This window comes from Calypte anna, chromosome 27, assembly GCF_003957555.1.
Source record: "Calypte anna isolate BGI_N300 chromosome 27, bCalAnn1_v1.p, whole genome shotgun sequence".
Taxonomy (NCBI): Eukaryota; Metazoa; Chordata; class Aves; order Apodiformes; family Trochilidae; genus Calypte; species Calypte anna.
This window is the reverse complement of record NC_044272.1, coordinates 2,237,917-2,255,987: the sequence shown is the minus strand read 5'-3', so window position 1 is coordinate 2,255,987 and position 18,071 is coordinate 2,237,917. Positions and strand designations below refer to the sequence as shown.

At 44.7% G+C, this 18,071-nt stretch overlaps 1 protein-coding gene across 1 annotated transcript; it reads left to right on the top strand.

The window, feature by feature from the left end:
- Positions 1 to 5,595: 5,595 nt before the first annotated feature.
- Positions 5,596 to 17,052, top strand: ETV4 (ETS variant transcription factor 4). Its single transcript, XM_030465812.1, has 12 exons — positions 5,596 to 5,702; positions 5,789 to 5,885; positions 6,069 to 6,116; positions 8,067 to 8,120; positions 11,578 to 11,704; positions 12,249 to 12,407; positions 12,766 to 13,010; positions 13,854 to 13,928; positions 14,028 to 14,096; positions 14,420 to 14,589; positions 15,314 to 15,415; positions 16,000 to 17,052. The coding sequence occupies exons 1-12, from the start codon at positions 5,658 to 5,660 to the stop codon at positions 16,219 to 16,221; spliced, it is 1,413 nt and encodes a 470-aa protein (XP_030321672.1). The 5' UTR covers positions 5,596 to 5,657; the 3' UTR covers positions 16,222 to 17,052.
- The last annotated feature ends 1,019 nt before the right edge of the window (positions 17,053 to 18,071 follow it).

Sequence of the window (18,071 nt, the reverse complement as noted above, 5' to 3'; positions counted from 1 at the left end):
ATAAAGAAGGATCTTCTTTCAGACTTGCAGGATCTGGAGTTTTAACATAATGGTTACTACAGAAAAATCTCAGCTTCTGCAGCTCTGTCACCTTCCAGTCCCAAAACATCTTCTTTAGAAAATAAGTTCTCAATTTGTAATTCTACAGCTCTTACTGCTTCTAAAAAGGGTGTGCAGAGGTGACACGTGCTTTTCACCCAGTCTCCTGTTGTTTAAAAGCTTTTTTTCTCTTCCCAGTCTCCTTTCTGCTTACATGTAATAAAAAAGTCAGAGGCAGCAAGTGAAGAGAAAAGCAAAAGGGCTCAGTGTCCCAGAGGGAAACTGCCTCTATTACTTCCAATACATTTAAAGCTGAAAATGTGAAAACAGATTTGACTGATACTTTTGATTCCACTTCACTTCTTTATTGTGATTCATGTGCAAGAATAGAGTCTGTATTGACTGATCAAGACCTAGCTCTGGATAAGTAAATACCAAACTTATCTTGCATCACTGAATTTCCCCTCATTTTTATGTAATGGATAAAAATGGCAGCAGGTGATCTAGTACTTTGAAAACTATTTTACAAGTTAACTGAGCCAAATTAAGCCCAGCAGAATCTGAAATGTTGGATTTTCAAAGGTTAGATTTTTCAAGAATGTTAATAGCTTTAAGATGCTTTTCCCAGTTTTCTTGTAATTATGTTCCCATACCTGTTGGAACCCTGTTCACTTTCTGACATAACAGAGCAATTTCCTGAGCAGAGGCAGTAGCAAGGCAGACTCTGCTTTTTGTCTTCTACTTTCAACAATCAATCAATCCTGTCTAGAGCAAGAAAACAGAGCTGCTTTTGGAACAGAAGACAACTCTTATGTTAAATGGAGGGATCTGTGTTCTTTTCAACTTCTTTTGTTGAGTGGGTTGTTTTGAATTTGGGTCCCAGAAAACTCTTTCCTTCAAAATGCACTTTTGGGTGCAGCAGATTAATCTTCTGTAGGCTCAAGATGTCATCCTGATTATGAGGCTTCTGTCTGACTTCTTTAATACAGAAAAACCAAGTGATAATTGTAGGCATACTTTAACTGACTGTTTGAGGGGGGAGAAATTAGTTCAAAATCCTGCAAGTTGAGTCTGACATGAGACCAGTGATCAGCATTATCACCACCCCCACTGTTGAGCACTCTGCAATTCCTGAACTTCTCAAAGGAGTCTGAAATCCTGAGTGATTGTCCTGGTATTTTTGCTGCATCTTTTCCCACCTGATGGGCATCCCATTGTCAATGGGCAAGTACCAAAGCTGGAGTTGGGCTGTCTGCAGTGTCCTCTACTGGACTACAGCAAGACGTGTGGCCCTTTGTTTGCATGACAGCATTTGGAGGGTTAAAAGTCTGCTGTGAGTTTTGTGGCTTCTTTCCAAAAGGTTTCAGTTAACACCAAAGGTCTCCTTACAGCTCACTCATTTTTATAGATTTTTCCCATTGACTTCTCACTTTATAGACTATCATTTCCTTTTCTGCAGGGGAGCTATTTTCTGGGTCACTGATCCAACCAACTTAAAAGGGATTTCATTGATTAGGTTTTATTGGCAGTTACTTCAACCATAATGAGATAAGTTGCTAGTACTTGCTAACACTTAAGTGTCTTACTCTGGTACCCTGGCTCTGTACTACAAGTAAAATCTGTGTTCCTCTCTCCTGCCTTGATTGAGTGCTTGGTAATTACTGCACCTTCTTTACCTCCTCATTACTACAGTTGCTTATGTCCTTCATTTCATTCCAGAAAGTCAGATGCACAGCTAAGTGTTGCTGAGAAACCCCCACAACTTGTTTCATGCAGCATCTTCTTCCAGTAGTTTCTCTGTGTTTATCTCTGGCCATCCCTGCAGTCACACAAATATCCCCCAACTGAAGCCAGGGTAACAAGGACAGATGAAGTCAGGAGATCACCACCTTCAAGACAAAACTGACTGTTTTGGGGAACATTTTTTTTTAATGTAATAATGAAAACTGATGAGTAGAGCAAAGAAAGGGAAATAGCAGAGACTGCAGACCTGACTACACTGGGGTCTCCTTCAATAATCAAGCCAGACATTTCTTCAAATGCCTTAGAAAAGAGGTACAGCTCTCTTTTGACTCCTGAGCAATGCAAGCACCATGCTCTAAGCTCTTCCAAGCTTTTCTCAGTATCTTATTTCTTCATGTTGCTCAACTTTTGCTGTTCTTTTCCAGCCTTCCAGATTTTTCCCCAAATCCATAGCACTTTGCAGAGTGATGGTCTGTGCATATCTTTCACCTGTGTATGCCTTTCAGAGCATTTTAGTGGTAACATGTAGGTAACATTTAGGGAGAAGTTGCTATGATTCCAGCAATTAGAGCATGAAGATGCCAAAGTCTATTATAAGAAAGCAACTTCTATTATTATAATTATCATAACCATTTTAACAGCATCATTTAACCCAATCCTTTCCCCTTCCTGGTCAGCTTCAGTACTTTGCAAGCACTGAGCAATCTGCATCTCCAGTGGCCATGAGGTACACAAATACTTCTCACCCCTCTGCAGAGGAGGAACTGAGACACAGAAGCTAAATTAACCCAAATCCAGACAGGGGTGGAGTTGGAAGCAGGACTCCTCCCTCTCAGTCCCCCGGCCCAGCCTGAGATGGTGAGTTGCCTATGGGCACACAAGCTCCTGATCTGCCCCGGAGGATGCAATCTATGACCCAACACTGGTTTAGTTTTTTGTTTCCAAGCTCCATGAAAGGCCACAAGCAGTCACAGCAAAGGTATGATCCGTACTAAAAAAATGAAACAATGTGTAGTACTGCCTGTGCATTGAGTAAACTCTGAGTAGCAGCAAGCACAGAGTTATCTTCAAAGACTTTTAAGAAACTGAATCTTTAGAGCAACAGTACAAGTGATTTGCAAGTTGCTACATCTATCTTAATTTATTTTCCTGTAACACAACTGCTTTCCTGGCCAGAAACTACACACTTCTCTTTGTGCTAAACAAAGTGTAATGGGCTTATGGGAAAGGATATCATTTTCTTCCAGCTTCTTTCACAAAACATCTGACTAACAGCCCAGGAGGGTTTGCAGATTCATGAGCACTCTCAGAAAGGAACAGGATGCTGGCAGCAGGGCTGGTACAAAGCTGCACAGCTCCAAAGCTGCCAGTGCTGATAGAGCAGCCTCTGTGTGTCTCCCATTTTGGGGATCCAATTCTGAAGCACTTTGGTTCTCCACACATCAGGAGGGGAGCTGAGTGACATCTCGCAGCACCAGGCCTTGGAAGCTGCAGAGAATTATAGGAAATTTCTCTATGCTTCCCATCTCTTCACAGGATACAGGGAAAAGGAACTGAAGGTAGCAGATTGTTGCTAACTCCCATATCCCTGGGAGGAATGTCCCTCTCCCCACACTTTATCTACACACATCCTGAGCTGAGATTTCTCACAACTGCCCTACTACATTATAGCAATATGGCAATCAATTAAGTGCTCACTCTTGTCACAATAAAGAAGCCACCCAGCCTTATATAACTCTTTTTAATAGTTTTCTTACATTATAACATTTTGCTAAACTTACTCTGCCATAACTTACATCCTTTCATTTCTCAAAGTGCTAATAATTTAATTGCTTCCTTCCTGCAGACAAAGTGCCTGAGCTGTCTTCTCTCATACAGATCATTATAAAAATTAGCTGGCATGAATACCTAAAAGGGGCATTATATTCACAAGTCCTTATAGAAAACTGCTTTCTCCAGAGTGTGTGTTGTGTCTCAGGTGCTAAAAAACCTACCCAGCCACTTCCTTGCACACTGGGACTCAGTTCATGATAGAAAGTCACATGGAGATGAAAGACATTACAAGACCTCATCACCATGTTGCAGTTGTTTGAGGGTGGCTACAAAGAAATGACAAGGAAAGAAAAGGATTAATGGGTGCAAGTTTTCCCTGATGAGATTCCAATCGGATAAAACAGGGAATTTTTTCCACAAGGAGAACAACCAGCCACCAGGAGAATCTCCCCAGGGAAGCAGTGGATTCCCCAACACTTTAAAGACACTTTTAAGACTCAGCTGGGTAAGGTGCTGAACCATCTTGTCTAGACCAGACTTTTAGCAAGAAAGGTTGGGCCAGCTGATCCCTGATGATTCACTTCCAACCTGGTATTCCAGGATTCTGTAAAACATCCTTCTCGGAAGTTGGATGCATTATTTCTTTTACTCACAAAGCTAATTTTAAATGCTGCTGTTTGCAAAATAAATCAAGTACAGATTGCAGGGGATACAGCTGAAAGTCAGGACTGGGATTTTTCAAACCAGTACAATAGATGGGAACAGTTACATCATGGAGGAGGACACAGGAGGGGAAGGATGATTAGACACAAAACTCAGTTGGTAGCTAAAAAAGAGGAGAAAAAACCCAGAAAATAAACAGCTCAGCAGGGATTAAAACATTGGAGTAAACCTATTGCAAATATCTTACAAGCAAGAATCAGTTCCCTCCTGGTGTGTATATAATTTCTGAACTCTTCACACCCTACACTTGAAGAAAAAAATAACAGAATGCAATTAACCACTCAGTTGCTGAGTCAGCAAAGAGAAATTCCAGAACCAGATACCCACATCTGATTAATCAGACTTTGAAAACACAGATTTGTACAACATACACGAGGAGAGGAGAAAATACCAAGCAAGCAAGCTATGTAATTTTTTTTAATCATTATTTTATCATTAGCATTAATTATTGCCTGGATACTGAGATGCAGAAGCAGCCTTGTTGAGAATATTTTGGTAGCCAGAGCTTGAATTATGTTAATTACAGATGCATGAGTGAGATATCCTAATCTTGAGAGTAAGATGTGATGGATCTCACTTGAGAGTGAGGATGAGAGTGATAATCCTAATCTTGTGGAGACTTAAAGATCTTCCCCAAAACAGAACTGAGCATACCTGAGGACTTGTTTTACTGTGTCTGCAGTGTGCGTGGGAACGGGGAGGCCTGGTCGTGTGCCACACGGGGTGGGACTCTAAAAGTACAGGCTAAGCAAACTTCTGCCATGCAGAGCAGGCACAGCTGGAGCGCCTTTGCAGCCTCTCATGAATGAACTTCGGGAGGTTATTTTTATGAATGGGAGCTCCGTACTTGAATGAGTATCAAAGAACTGCGATCTGATTGGCCATGAAGGCTAAAGCTACGCCCACTTTTCACTGGGTGGGGGACAGAAAAGAGCTGGGATTGGCGGGCGTGTTTCAACACCGGGCTTCATTCACAAACTCAATGAAACAAAGGAGCAGGCGAGCTGAGCCCGTGAAGGAGGCGCCGCGCCAATGGGAACCGCCGAGCCCGGGGCGGACTGAGGGTGCGGGCGGGGCAGGGCGGGCGGTTCGGGGCTCCGCGTGGGCCGCGACCACGGCCCGGCCGGAGGCCGCTGTCCCGGGGCGGCGGGGTCTCAACCCGCCTCGTATCCCAAGTTTTGGCAGTTGCGGCGCGATCGCCGCCCCTACGGAGGGTGGGAGTGCGGGAAGCCGTGCGGGGATCCCGCCGCGGCCGCTGCCTTCGGCAGGCGTCGGCCGACCCGACCCGGCCCGGCCCACCGGAGCCCCTCCGCACCCTCTCCAGGTGCCGGCCGAGAGTTGCGGCCCCGCGACCGCGGAGGTAGCCCCCGGGCGGCGGGATGAAGGGGTACCTGGACCAGCAGGTGCCGTTCACCTTCCCGCAGGTGAGCGACGGCTCCGCCAGGAGGGGGGCTCCGGGCTGGGGTTCGCTCCGGTCAGGGATCCCCGTGCTGATCCGCTCGTTCTGCAGCAGCCTCCGGGCCAGGCGGCTTCCGGCGGCGGGGCTCAGCAGGACGCTCGGAAGAGAGCCGGTGAGGCGGGCTTGCCGGCTGCGCAGGACTCGGAAGGTAACGGGAGTTGGGGGGTGGAGGGATGGGTGGGGAGGGCGAAGGCTTCTGGGCAGGGACCAGGTCCGTCCCTTGAGTCTCTGCCCCCACTTCCTCGTTCCGCCCGGTATCATCTCCGTCTCTGGAGCATCCTGCTGTCCCTCCCCGGCGCTCCACTGAGGAAACGTCTCACTTTTCGTGCAGACCTCTTCCAGGACTTGAGCCAGTTCCAGGAGACTTGGCTGACAGAAGGTAGGCTCCTTCCCCTTGCTCATTTTGGGTTTGTTCGCCTTTCAGTAGCTTGTCTTCCGACGTTTGTACCGCTCCTTTGCTTCGTTTGCCTCTCTTCCAACATAAAGTATTTTTTTTTCAGACTTGCCATCCTCTGGCTTGTGTAAATGAAGCCGCATGAATCCCATTATTGTGCTGGGCATTTGCTTATGAATGGAACTTGGCAGTTGGCCCGTTTTCCTGCTTGCAATTTGCGTTTCAGGCTCCTTGTAACTGGTTCAATTTTGTGCTAATTTGTCACTTATCTTTCTTGGTTGCCAGAACGTTGTAAATTTTTTTTTTTTTTTAAACAAACAATGAACTGTTCTTTTAATGTGGGGAGCAAGGTGCTTGTCTCAGGGTTTTTTTGAGGTTTTTTATTTTTTGTATTTTGTTTCTTAGTTTGTTTGGGTTTAAAGTCAATTCTTTGAAGGGACCTCCCTGTAATGCACAAATTGTTCAGAGTTTGGAGTCTTCATTTTTTTGCCTTTTTACTTCAAGGAAAAGAAAACTTAAAATTCCAGAGAGTCCCATTAATTAAAAGTGAAACTAGTTTTAAGCAGTATGGTGAATTTCCTCTAATTTCATTATTAAAACTGATCCATTTTACAGAAAATTCAAAACATCCTTAAGTACAGCCTTACAGAAAGTGCTTACTGTGATATAGGTAAGGATATAATATAGGATAGGATATATAAGGATAGGATATAATACTGTGTTATTCTCATATAGCAGATATATGAGAATAATAATATAAAAATATGCATGGCATCTTGAGCAGGGTTATTTTCCCTCATTTTATCACAAGTAAAGGACAATCCTGTCAAACAGTTAATTTTTTTCAGTCTCCAAAAAGCTCTTTGCTAACTAAGGAAGACAACTAAATGAAAAAAAAAAAAATAATCTTCCATGGTCATTTCAAACTTAAATGAAATTCCATTACATCAGGAGCATGAGGATTTTAAGAATGTAAGGAGAGCTATCTGGATACTGTTCCAGGATTGAAACATTAGCCTAAATTACATCAGAGCAGAAAAATAAATGTTAATTGCTGGTCATCTAATGGGCCTGCTGAAAGTGCCCACGTTTGAGAACCTTAAACCTTTAAAAAACTTGAGCTACCAATAAAACAAGCTGGCCTCATAATTGATATCTGGTACACTTTTAAGTTCAGGCTTCCTGATGTTTGATAGTATTTTTAGCTCACTAATCTAATGAATTTTCATAGAATCTCTTGCATTATGTTTGTCAGTAGCAGAATGTTGAATGAATCCATAAGTACAAGTCTACTTGGTAGTATTTCTTCATGTGACGAAGGCAACTGAAAACTTAGTACCTTCCTAAGCAATGTAGAAGAAAAAGAAAGTGAAAATATGAAATACAGAATTTTTTTCTCTGCCTTTACCACATTTAGTGAAGAAATTTAGCTGTTTTAATTTACTGTTTTGTTTACAGTTCCATGTTAATGCTGAAATAAGAGTAACAAACCTAGGAAGGAAGCAAACTGGAAATATTAATTGACTACAAACAATTAGACATATGAAAATACCCATTTTGGACGCTGTGGGAAACTCTCTCCATGTCAGCTTTACAGCTTTTGCATAGTCTTTCATGGAAGTCTAAATCAATTTGATGCCCTGAGTTATGAAGAGGAATCAGCTTCTGATGTGTCACCAGTTTGACTACAGGAGGCAATAAGCCTGAAGCTTTTTAACATGGAGATGATAATGTTGCAGTGTAAATCTGCAGGCAGAACTGTATCCTATAACCCCAAATTGAAAGTATCCTTAGCCACTAAAGTGGACCCCAGCAGAAAGCTCACATCTCTCCTGTAGTGCCTTATTTCTGCCTTATTGCTGAATATACCATACAAAGTACCAAATCTAATTCTTCTCCTTCCCTTCCTTCCTCCCTCCCTTCCTCTCATGGCAGCTCAGGTTCCAGACAGTGATGAGCAATTTGTGCCTGACTTTCATTCAGAAAACTGTAAGTAGCATGCAAGTGATCATGTTTCTTGGGAGAGAAGGGCAGGATACACTGTAAACAAAGCAAATATGTAAATGCAACACAGATACTGAGGCTAAAGTACTTGATTCTACATCATTGTGATGGTGACATAAAATCCAGGCTAACTGTCCATATCTGGACAAAAAGAAAAGTATCTTTTTGTGTGGTGGTAAGTGCCATAGTCCTTTATACAGAGTTATTTAACAGATGTGTATTTTAGTTGATGTATGTGATTAATCAGGAACCCCTGACAGCTGAGAAAACCCGTGTGACTTTGGCAATCCAGGGTGAAAGTCCTGCTATTACACCTCCTAAAGCAAAAGAAATGTGCTGTACGTGGAATTATTGGTGTGTGTCTCCTGCAGGTGCTTTTTGGGGCTGTGTTTACCTGCATGGCCTCTGTGAGGTGATGTACTAGGGCAGAGTACCCCTGAAGAGCTGTGCTCCCCAGCCTGCCTGCTCTCTGTTCTCAAGAAGTGTCTGCTGAACAGACTGCACGTGTGGTGTGTACAGGCTGTACCAGAGATTCCTGCTCTGAGAACTGCTCAGAGCACTTCACCTCACAGAAGAGCTGAATGTTGCACAGGTACAGGTGTACAGAGAGGAACCTGCCCCACAATGGCCGTGCAACTCTTTCTGCTTTTCTCACACTGGGCCTGCTTCAGTCACTCTTCACAGCATGAAACCCTTTCATTTGGAAGCTGATGCTGGGCTAAGACTCATGTCTGAAGTGAATAAAGACTGTTCTGAACAGCTCCGAGTTGGAAGCAGCCACAGGAACCCAGAGCCTGGCTTTTGACAGGCATCTCACGGCTAAAAGATGCCTCACTGCTCCCTGGGCATGTTCCTGGCCAGCAGCTAACTGAAAGCAGAAGTGTTTATTTAAAGCTGGTGCAGTCAGCACTGGGGCCCTTCTTATGCTGACATCCCTCTCTGCTGAGGGCAGTTTTCCCATGAAAACTAAAAGAAAGCATTTTTACTGGCTATTCTTGTCTACCTCCTTCCCCAGGACTTGGTCCTGCAGCACAACCAGGCTTGCTCTCTGAGTCATCCATTTTGTTCCTTCCTCTTTTTGACCTAGAACTGAAGAGAGGGCTGATCCCATGTTGCACTCTGAATGAATGAAGCAGTTGTAATGCAATAGCCTGTTCCAGCTATCACAGGCTAGGAAGAATTGGCTGCTCCCAGCACATCCAGTTTCTTGAAACTTCAATGGATTTCAGTGCACTGGACAGAGAATTTTATTTTTCCCCCTGCAATGTGTTCAGCCAATATGTTGCCATTTTCAGATGGTTCTCCATATCTGTTTATTTCATACATTGCAAAGAGCTGCTGTGACAGAAGAAATGGATGCCCCAGGCATACAAAACCTCTTTTCTCTTTTGAACCATCCCTGGGCCTGTGGTGTTTGTACAGATGCAGCAGTGTCACACTTGGGATATTAAATCCATCCCAGGTGTGGGGCAGGTCTGCTAGGTCAGTACTCTCCTACCTGCCATCAGTCTGGATGCTGCCAAGAGCTGCTTGGGAACAGGACCCTCTGTTATGATTGATAACAGCCCCAGGACTGGCTGTGGAAGCAGCTGTCCCTGAGGAGTGCAGGTAAAAGGCTTTTCTGGTGTAGGCTGAAACCAAACACAGGCAAAAGGAGTCAGGTTTGGTTTTTGTTTTTTTTTTTTCCTCCCTCTTGCTGAAAGAATTAATTTTGAGGAGGTATTCTGGAAAAGTGGCCTTAAGATCCTGTGCTCTAGGAGTTGGCAGTCCTTTAGATAGCTGTCTGCTGCAGCACTTCTGAAGGGACAATTAATCCTTTATGTGAGGGAGAACTGGCCTGGGGATTGCTGGTCCACAGACAGTTCAGGTCAGCCCTGAAATAAACTCAGCAAAAATGAAGTATTAACAGATCTGGATGTTACTTTCCATCCTTAAAGCTGTAATCACAGCTCTGAACATCCCAGGCTCTGTAAGCAGCACTGGGTAAGCTTGAAAAGGTGGAAGTAAGCTGATGAAGGACTGGAGCTAACCTTATTTACAGTTTTGATTTGGAGGGCAGATATTTCCTGTTTGCAAAACAAGCCCAGACCTATGTACCTTTCTGGGGTTACTTTTCTTTCCTAAGTGTCAGGGACCTCCTAACAGCAGGAGCAGAGCCCAGAAGCAGAGGTAGATGCTTACCATGTCCATCAGCCAGCATAAGATTGCCTAAGGAACTAGTGAAGAAAGTTTTGCTCCCTGCTGGATTTAATTAAGCATAAGGCCTAACAATACCCACATCCTATTTCCTGGTGCTATAAACTGCAACCCACATTTGTTATTCATGAAATTCTAACCAGCCCAGAAATATCCTTTGACAGACCAGAGCACAGAAAACTAAAAGGAGCCTTTTTTTATATTTTTTCTGGACTGTCACTGGTGGGTTTGGATGAGCAGAGCAGTAATGAGATTCCCTCATTCAGGGATGTTGGACTCTTAGCATAGAAGTGATTCAACAAAGGGAAACCTGCATCTGGAAATTCTACAGGTAGCTACTGAGTGCCAGTGTGGTAACCTCTTGCCCAGGAATCATAAAGCAAATACCATTAATAAAATTAGATAAATCCAAGGGAGGCTTCTGAGAGGACTGCAAGCTGATCTTTGAACTTTGAGGTATATTATAGTGAAAGCAAGGCCTTGTAAGTCATATTTCTGTTTTGTACTATGCTTCAACACTGATTCATTTCCTTTGGAAAAGGGATTTTAGCTAACTAAATTGGTTAGGTCCTTCAGAAAACACTAGCTGTATAAAGTGTTTATGAGCAAAGTAGCCTGGTGACAGCTTGCAAGAGTATGTAATAGATATATTAGTATTTCCTCACAGAAAGCTTTCAGCTTTTGTAGCTATATGTACAAAACCATTTGTAGTTCATTTAATGTCCTACAGGACAAACAACGTTATAAGGAAGTCTACAATGTGTCACCTTATTGCATGGTAATTCAATGCAGTGTGACACAGTAATGCTACTCCAAGGTGTGTTTACCAGGGATGTTCATGAAAGAGCATTTTGCATTACCCAAAGCAAAACTTCACTTTCACGTGCTGAGAAATGGAGTATGTGCATGCTGCCCCTTGTGATGTAGCAGAAAATGTCTGCCCAGCCCTGAACAGCTTAGGAAATACCCAATTCCAAATCCTTTTCAAAGTGAACTGGATTATCACAGAGCATGTTAGCACTTCCTTAGATTTGCTCTTTTAAGGTTTCTCTATCATACAAACCTTACTAAATCAAGGGCAGAGCTCAGGAAAGTCCAGGGAACAGCTGAGCATATTGGTATTTTATTTTTCTCAGAGCAAGCTGAACAAGGAGAAGGTGGTAGCATCTCCACTGACTTTTTACTGGATGTAAAAATCTCTCTCCATAAACAAATGTCTACCTGATCTTTCATTTCTCTCCCACAGTAGCTTTTCATAGTCCTCCTGCAAAGATTAAAAAGGAACCCCAGAGTCCCTCCTTGGACCCCACAGTGTCCTGCAACCAAAAGCAACCATTCCAGTACCACAATGGCGAGCAGTGCCTTTACACCAGGTAATGCAGCTTGCACAGGGGAGGGCAGGAGCTGGTATGAAATAAGTGCTACTGCATTATCTAATTATGAAGTGTTGTGACAGCACTCTGGTCTGCCTGCTGGTAAGGGCAGTGGGTGAGCTCCTAGCAGCCTGCTCAGGCTGCCATTTATTGCACTGAATAGCTCAGTAGTGTACTGTGCAAAGTAGAGCTGGGCTTGCTTCTTTTTTCTGCTCCCTAGTGCTGCTCCACAGCTGTCCTGTGTTGATCTCTGTCACATGCCTCTGTCCCCACTGCTTTCCAAAATCTGTGCTGTACCTGACACCACCATGTGCAGTCCCAGCGACTTGGCTGAGTTACACCATGGTTTCTTCCTCAGTTTTCTGCCTAAAGGCTTATAGCTATTGTTGCATCAGAAAATAAGTTTTTGGTTTTTTGGTGGCAGTTTTCTGGCCTAGGTGGATGCACAGAGGGACAGTGTGTCTGCCTGTGACACATCCTCCCCAGGTGCTGCCACAAGTCCTTCTCAGAGAACTGTAAAGCTCCAATATGTTTGACTTTCCAGTGCCTATGATCAAACCAGACAAGTTGGAATCAAGTCCCCCAACCCAAGAACCCCAATAGAGTCACCACTCCAACAGTTCCCTAGAGGGGACAGGAGCTTCCTGACCCCTGCTGGGCCATCCCATACCACATCCAGCTGTGGATACCTCAGTGAAAACAGGTGAGTTACTGCCAAGAGGTAACCACTTCCATGAAGGATTGCCCTCCTTGGTGGTTCAGGGAGGAGGGGTGCAGCATCCACATGAAAAAGCCCCATTTCCAGCAATCACAAGGTCCCACCACTGCTGCCTAGGGTTTGAAGATTAAATCTATGACCTTAAGCCCATCAGATTCTCTGAATGATGGGTTATGTAGCTCCCCTTGGAAACATCTTTCATTGGTGCTCCCTCCTTGCCCAAGCTCCTACAGTCCCACTAACAGGCTGAGGAAGCTGCTGTTCCTCAACAAGCCCTTCATCAGAGCCTAGATCAGAGGGCCAAGAAGAAAGCAACCATCCCATGTCCTCTCTCCTCTTCTAGCTCTACATACCAGCCACCAGTGGAGATGTGCTGTTCCTTCCCCTCCTCCCAGGGCATAGCCCAAGAAGATCCCGTTGCCTATGAGCACCAGATGTCTGAGCCCTGCCTCCAGTACCCTCATCAGGGCTTCAAACAGGAGTACCATGACCCACAGTATGAGCAAGCCAGCCAGGTGGGCAGCAGCAATCAGTACCCAGCAGCCATGGTGATCAAGCAGGAGCGGGTGGACTACGTGTACGACTCGGGTAGGCAGAGTTCTTTCAGACTGCATAAAGTGGGCATTAGTAGGAGAGCCACCTCAGGGGTGAATATCCATCACTTGCAAACAAAAAATTCATAATCAGTCCACTCACATCATCAGAAATGGAAAAAAGGGCATTCCCACGTTCACATGCAGTTTTTCTGTTCAGGGAAATGTGTGAGCTGGTAGGTCATGGAACATCCTGTCAGTTTTGAAGAAATAATTCTGAAAAAGTTCTGTAAATGGCAGCAGAAAGGAAGGATACAAATGTGTTGGGGATTGTACAGAAAAACTGTCAGATTTCTGGATCAGGAGGGAACCTCCAAGTACTATCAGAGGAAAGCTGCTGTGGGTGCAGGGACTGCACTGCACAGCACTGAGCTGCAGCTCACAACATGGACTGGCTCTCACTGCACTGCCTGTAGTAAACATCCAGGTGCTGCTGTACTCCATTGTCATCACCATAGTACCCCTGGAAAAATGTGATGCCTTCTCACCTGTGAAAACAACAGGAGGGAGCACACTTATCTTAAACTAAACTGTGTAGAGTTGCCATAGAAATTATCCTATTGTCCAAGAGTATTGTTTTAAGAGTGGGGTATAGGTGACTGACTTGGCTGTCCTAGCTGCTCTGAAGGACATCAGAAATTCACTAATGTAATTCATGATTGGAAGCACAATAAAGGTAAAGTTGTGGTGGGATGGCTGAGACATAAAAATTATTGGTCTGCCACTAACCCTTCTGGAGGACTCTAAGAGAACACTGGTTAGACAGACCTATCCATCTCTGGAGATCAAGATTATCCTGCCTCCTGTGCTTTTAATAAGTTTGTTAATTGTTCTGTAGATGTTCCTGGCTGCCCTTCCATGTACATAAATGTTGAGAGCTATCCAAGCCATTCAAATACAGAAGACAGATTAGGTAAGAAACTCAGTAACTGTCTTTTTTCCCTCCCACTGCACTGCTGTCTAGTACTACCCCATTTTTCTCTATGACTGCCAAAGTTGCTTTCTCTTTCAGGCTGCAGCCATGACAAGCAGATGAGGTCCTTTACCGATGATGTCTGTGTTGTTCCAGAAAAATTTGAAGGTTTGAGAAAGAATGGTTCCAGTTTGGGTGTAAGATAGGGTTATCCAGCATCTTTGCTAGCCAGTAGACCACTGGACACATAGCTCATTACACTGTATTCTTGCAGGTATTAGCTGCGGTTCAAACCTGTTTTTCTGGTATCCTATTTCCTGAGCTTTTTAGCAGCAAACAGGCCTTCCAGAACATGTATCTTAATTGAGAGGTTCATCAGAGCTCTTCTTGGGAGAGCTGCTAGTGAACTGGCTGTTCTGTTTTATATGAACTGAAATATTCCAGGGAAACAACTGGTTTTGCACTTAGAAATACTTTGTTCTTCTCAGCAGGAGAAATCAAGCAAGAAGCCATAGGGTACCGGGAAGGACCTCCGTACCAGAGACGGGGATCTCTCCAGCTCTGGCAATTTCTTGTGGCTTTACTGGATGATCCAACCAATTCCCACTTCATTGCCTGGACTGGTAGAGGAATGGAGTTCAAGCTCATTGAGCCAGAGGAGGTGAAACCATTTTGCTTCTCTGCAGGCTTAGGGGGAGCATCCATTGTTTCAGAGGCTGCAAATCTGCAAGTGGCTTTTCCTCTGCCCTGTGAAGGCACCTACCTACCAGTGGTACTTGCTAGAGCCTGCAGCAAATTAAGGTTTTTAGAAGAGGTCAAAACACTTGAGTCACACAAATACCAGGTTTAAAAAAGGCTGCTTGTAAGTTCAGAGTCTCAGCAATGCTAAGAATCAAATAACTCACTGTTTCCACTTCTCCAGACACTTCAGTGTCAAGCTTGCAGTGACCTGTGCTTACAACAGATTTCTGAGCCTCGAACAAAGCTGAAAATCATGTAGTAGGAGGAAGAAAGGCACATGGGTCTTCCATAACAGAGATGTTCCTCAGTCTCCTCGTAAACGTGTGATCTTTGAAGCTAAAGTGTAGCACAGGATGAAGGAGCCCTCTGGCATCCTCAGGCTTTCAGAGTAGTGGAGAGTGAGGAGAGGTGGTGACAGCAAATGAGTTCTGTAGTGGCAAGGAGAATTCCTCTCTGTGATACAGGGGGCTTCAGTTTGAGTTCTACTCTTGAAAAGATGCTTAATAACTATTGTTTGAGTCTATTATTTAAATGTTGCAAATGTTTGCATGTGTTGTGATACCAGTTCTCTAGAGAATCAGCAATGTTCTTTCACCCTTGGGTCGTGCTCAGACATTCCTGCACTCTGATGCTTTATTCCACAGGTAGCCAGGCTGTGGGGTATCCAGAAGAACCGTCCAGCCATGAACTACGACAAACTGAGCCGATCCCTTCGTTATTATTATGAGAAAGGCATCATGCAGAAGGTCAGTTTGCAAAGCAGGTGGCAGGTTTTATGCCTTTGGTGATGCCTCTCCTGTACTTCAGCTACCAGGAATCCTAAGCTTTATTTCCTCTTAACCTCTGTTTGCAGTAGTTAAGTGAGGAAGGTGTAAAGGAGCTGAATCTAGGCAACATATGAGAACTAAACCAAAGGGAAATAATTTCTTTCCTTTTCAGTCAGGAGAGATGGAATTTATGGAGCTGCAAGGACAGCTAGACTTGTTGGTGAGAGAAAGGCTGTCAAGGGGTTGGTCATATGTGGTGTAGGGATGGGATCTCCCAGATCCAGGGCACTGGGGAGGATAAGTATGGAGTGCAATTGTCACAGTACGAACTGTTGATGCTATTGTGATCTGGACAAAGAGTCATCTGGCAGCATCCCATTTCCCAGGAGCCACCAGAGCAGCAGAGAAGCAGGACAGCACAGGGAGAAGTTTACAACTCTGACATGTCCCAAGGCAATGAGCTAGAACAGCCAAATGGTTTTTCAAGCCTCCTCACTGCTAAAGGATCAGTGACTTGTGCTGGCTGTGTACCTGCAGCATTCATCTTGATGTCTTCCCTGCAGGTGGCTGGGGAGCGCTACGTGTACAAGTTTGTGTGTGAGCCTGAAGCTCTGTTCTCCTTGGCCTTCCCTGAGAACCAGCGGCCAACGCTGAAGGCAGAGCTGGACCCACAGATCAGTGAGGAGGACACAGTGCCCCTTTCTCATCTGGATGAGAATGCCACTTATCTGCCAGACCTTGGGAGCCTCCCTCCACATCTTTACAGCAAAGGCTACACATATTAGCATCGCCAGGAGCACGCTGTGCCACCCTTGTGTATATAAGGAGATGTCTGGTTAGTATTCAATAAGTAACTTTTTCCCAGGCCAGCCTAGGGTGCATTAGGCTATTAAATACCTATTCTGGTCAGGAAAAATGTTCAGGTACACGTGTGAATAATCACCTGACAGCTGACTGGGCTCTTGTGTGCTTGTGATAAGATCCTCCTCTTTATTAGGATGGGACTCACCCTCAGTGATGCAGACATCATCCAAGCAGCAGAGCTGCAGCTTCCACAGCATCCTGGGTAATTGCTTCCTCCAGCCAGAACAAGTGAGTCTGTCTTTGGCAAAGGAGGAGATGCTGTCCCACTGGGCTTTTTTCAGCTATGCGGATGCTATAACACTGCTGCTGACTCCACTCCTCCAGTCCCTGTACTGAATCTCTGTATAACCCATCCTCAGCAAGGGATGGCTCTGACCCACATGGACTCACCTCTGCAAGGCCACTCTTCCTCTCTTCCCAGGATGGCTGCAAAGCAGCATTCCCTGAGTCTGTCTTCCCTGTGCTGTGAACTTCCCTGTAAACCCCACTCCCACAAGGGAACAGAGAATACCTGTCAGGTTCTTGAGCCTGCCTACCATGGCTCTGGATAGAAAATTATCTGAAGCAAGAACCTAGCAGAGGTGTGTTTAGAAAATGCTTTACAAAGTAACCTAAACCATACATAGTTCTTAATATCTGAATTTAGATTTAACCTTCACAGATGTTTGTGTGTTTGAGGGAAATCCTGATATAATGGAAAGGCAGCTATCTCTGCAGTCCAATGCAAAACATGCAACTTAACTGGACTATTTTTCCACAACAATGAACATATTTGGGCACCACATGATCAGTGAGAGATGCCTCACTTTTTATTTGGTAGCTCTTACCATGTTCTCACTTACACAAAAAGCAGTGTAGTACATACATACAGAAACATTGTTTCCTACTGCTTCAGATTTTTGTTAGAGCTGCTGAATATAAAGCATTGGCAATGCTGCCAATGTGGTAGCCTGTAGAGGAAATTCTGTATATGAATTGAAAGCTTGATTTCTCCTGAGGACTGACCCCTGCATGGCTAATGCCAACCCTCCCACCTTTGTCCTTGGCCCTGAGGGCTGGGAAAAGCAGCATTCCCTACCAGAGGAGAGGCCCTGGTACTCAGAGCAGTCTGCTCTGCTTTTGTGTGCCCTGTGCAGTCCAGAGACTTGGTGTTCTGGCAGCTCCTGGCCCTGCTCCTACCAAGCAAGCACACTTCCTCTGGTGTCCCAGAAGTGAGGAAAACCCTTCCAGTGATATAAGCTGCCTTTACTATTTATGAGTGTAAAAATACTATAATTAATAAATTGGTCTATATCTTTGGCCAGTGCACCTTCTTTGAGCCCCTGGCTATTCCTCCCTTCTGCCCTTGCTTTGCTTATCTCCTTGGCACCAGCTTACAGCTTTGAGGAGTTAATCCAGAGTTCAGGGATGTGTGTTGAAGAAATGAACACTTTTTAATCCCTTGACATCCTCACACCAACCAGTCATATAACCAGGCCTGGAAAATTCACAATGAAATACGTAACCTCCTGCTGCACCTGGTGTCAGGGGAACAGTTCCCTGCAGCTGCAGAGAACATTGCCCACGCTCCCACAGACAGTCCAGTGGCCACTGAGCCAAGCTCCAGGCTTTTAATTAGCTTTTCCCTGAACTTCATCTCTGACTCAGTGACACAGTGGCACTTTGAGGCTGCTTACTAGGAAAGCAAGCATGTTACCATCTGCTGAGACAGCCCTGTGACCAGGAGAGTGCAGAGCAGACCAGCAAGGAATGGCACTCTGTCCCAGGCAGC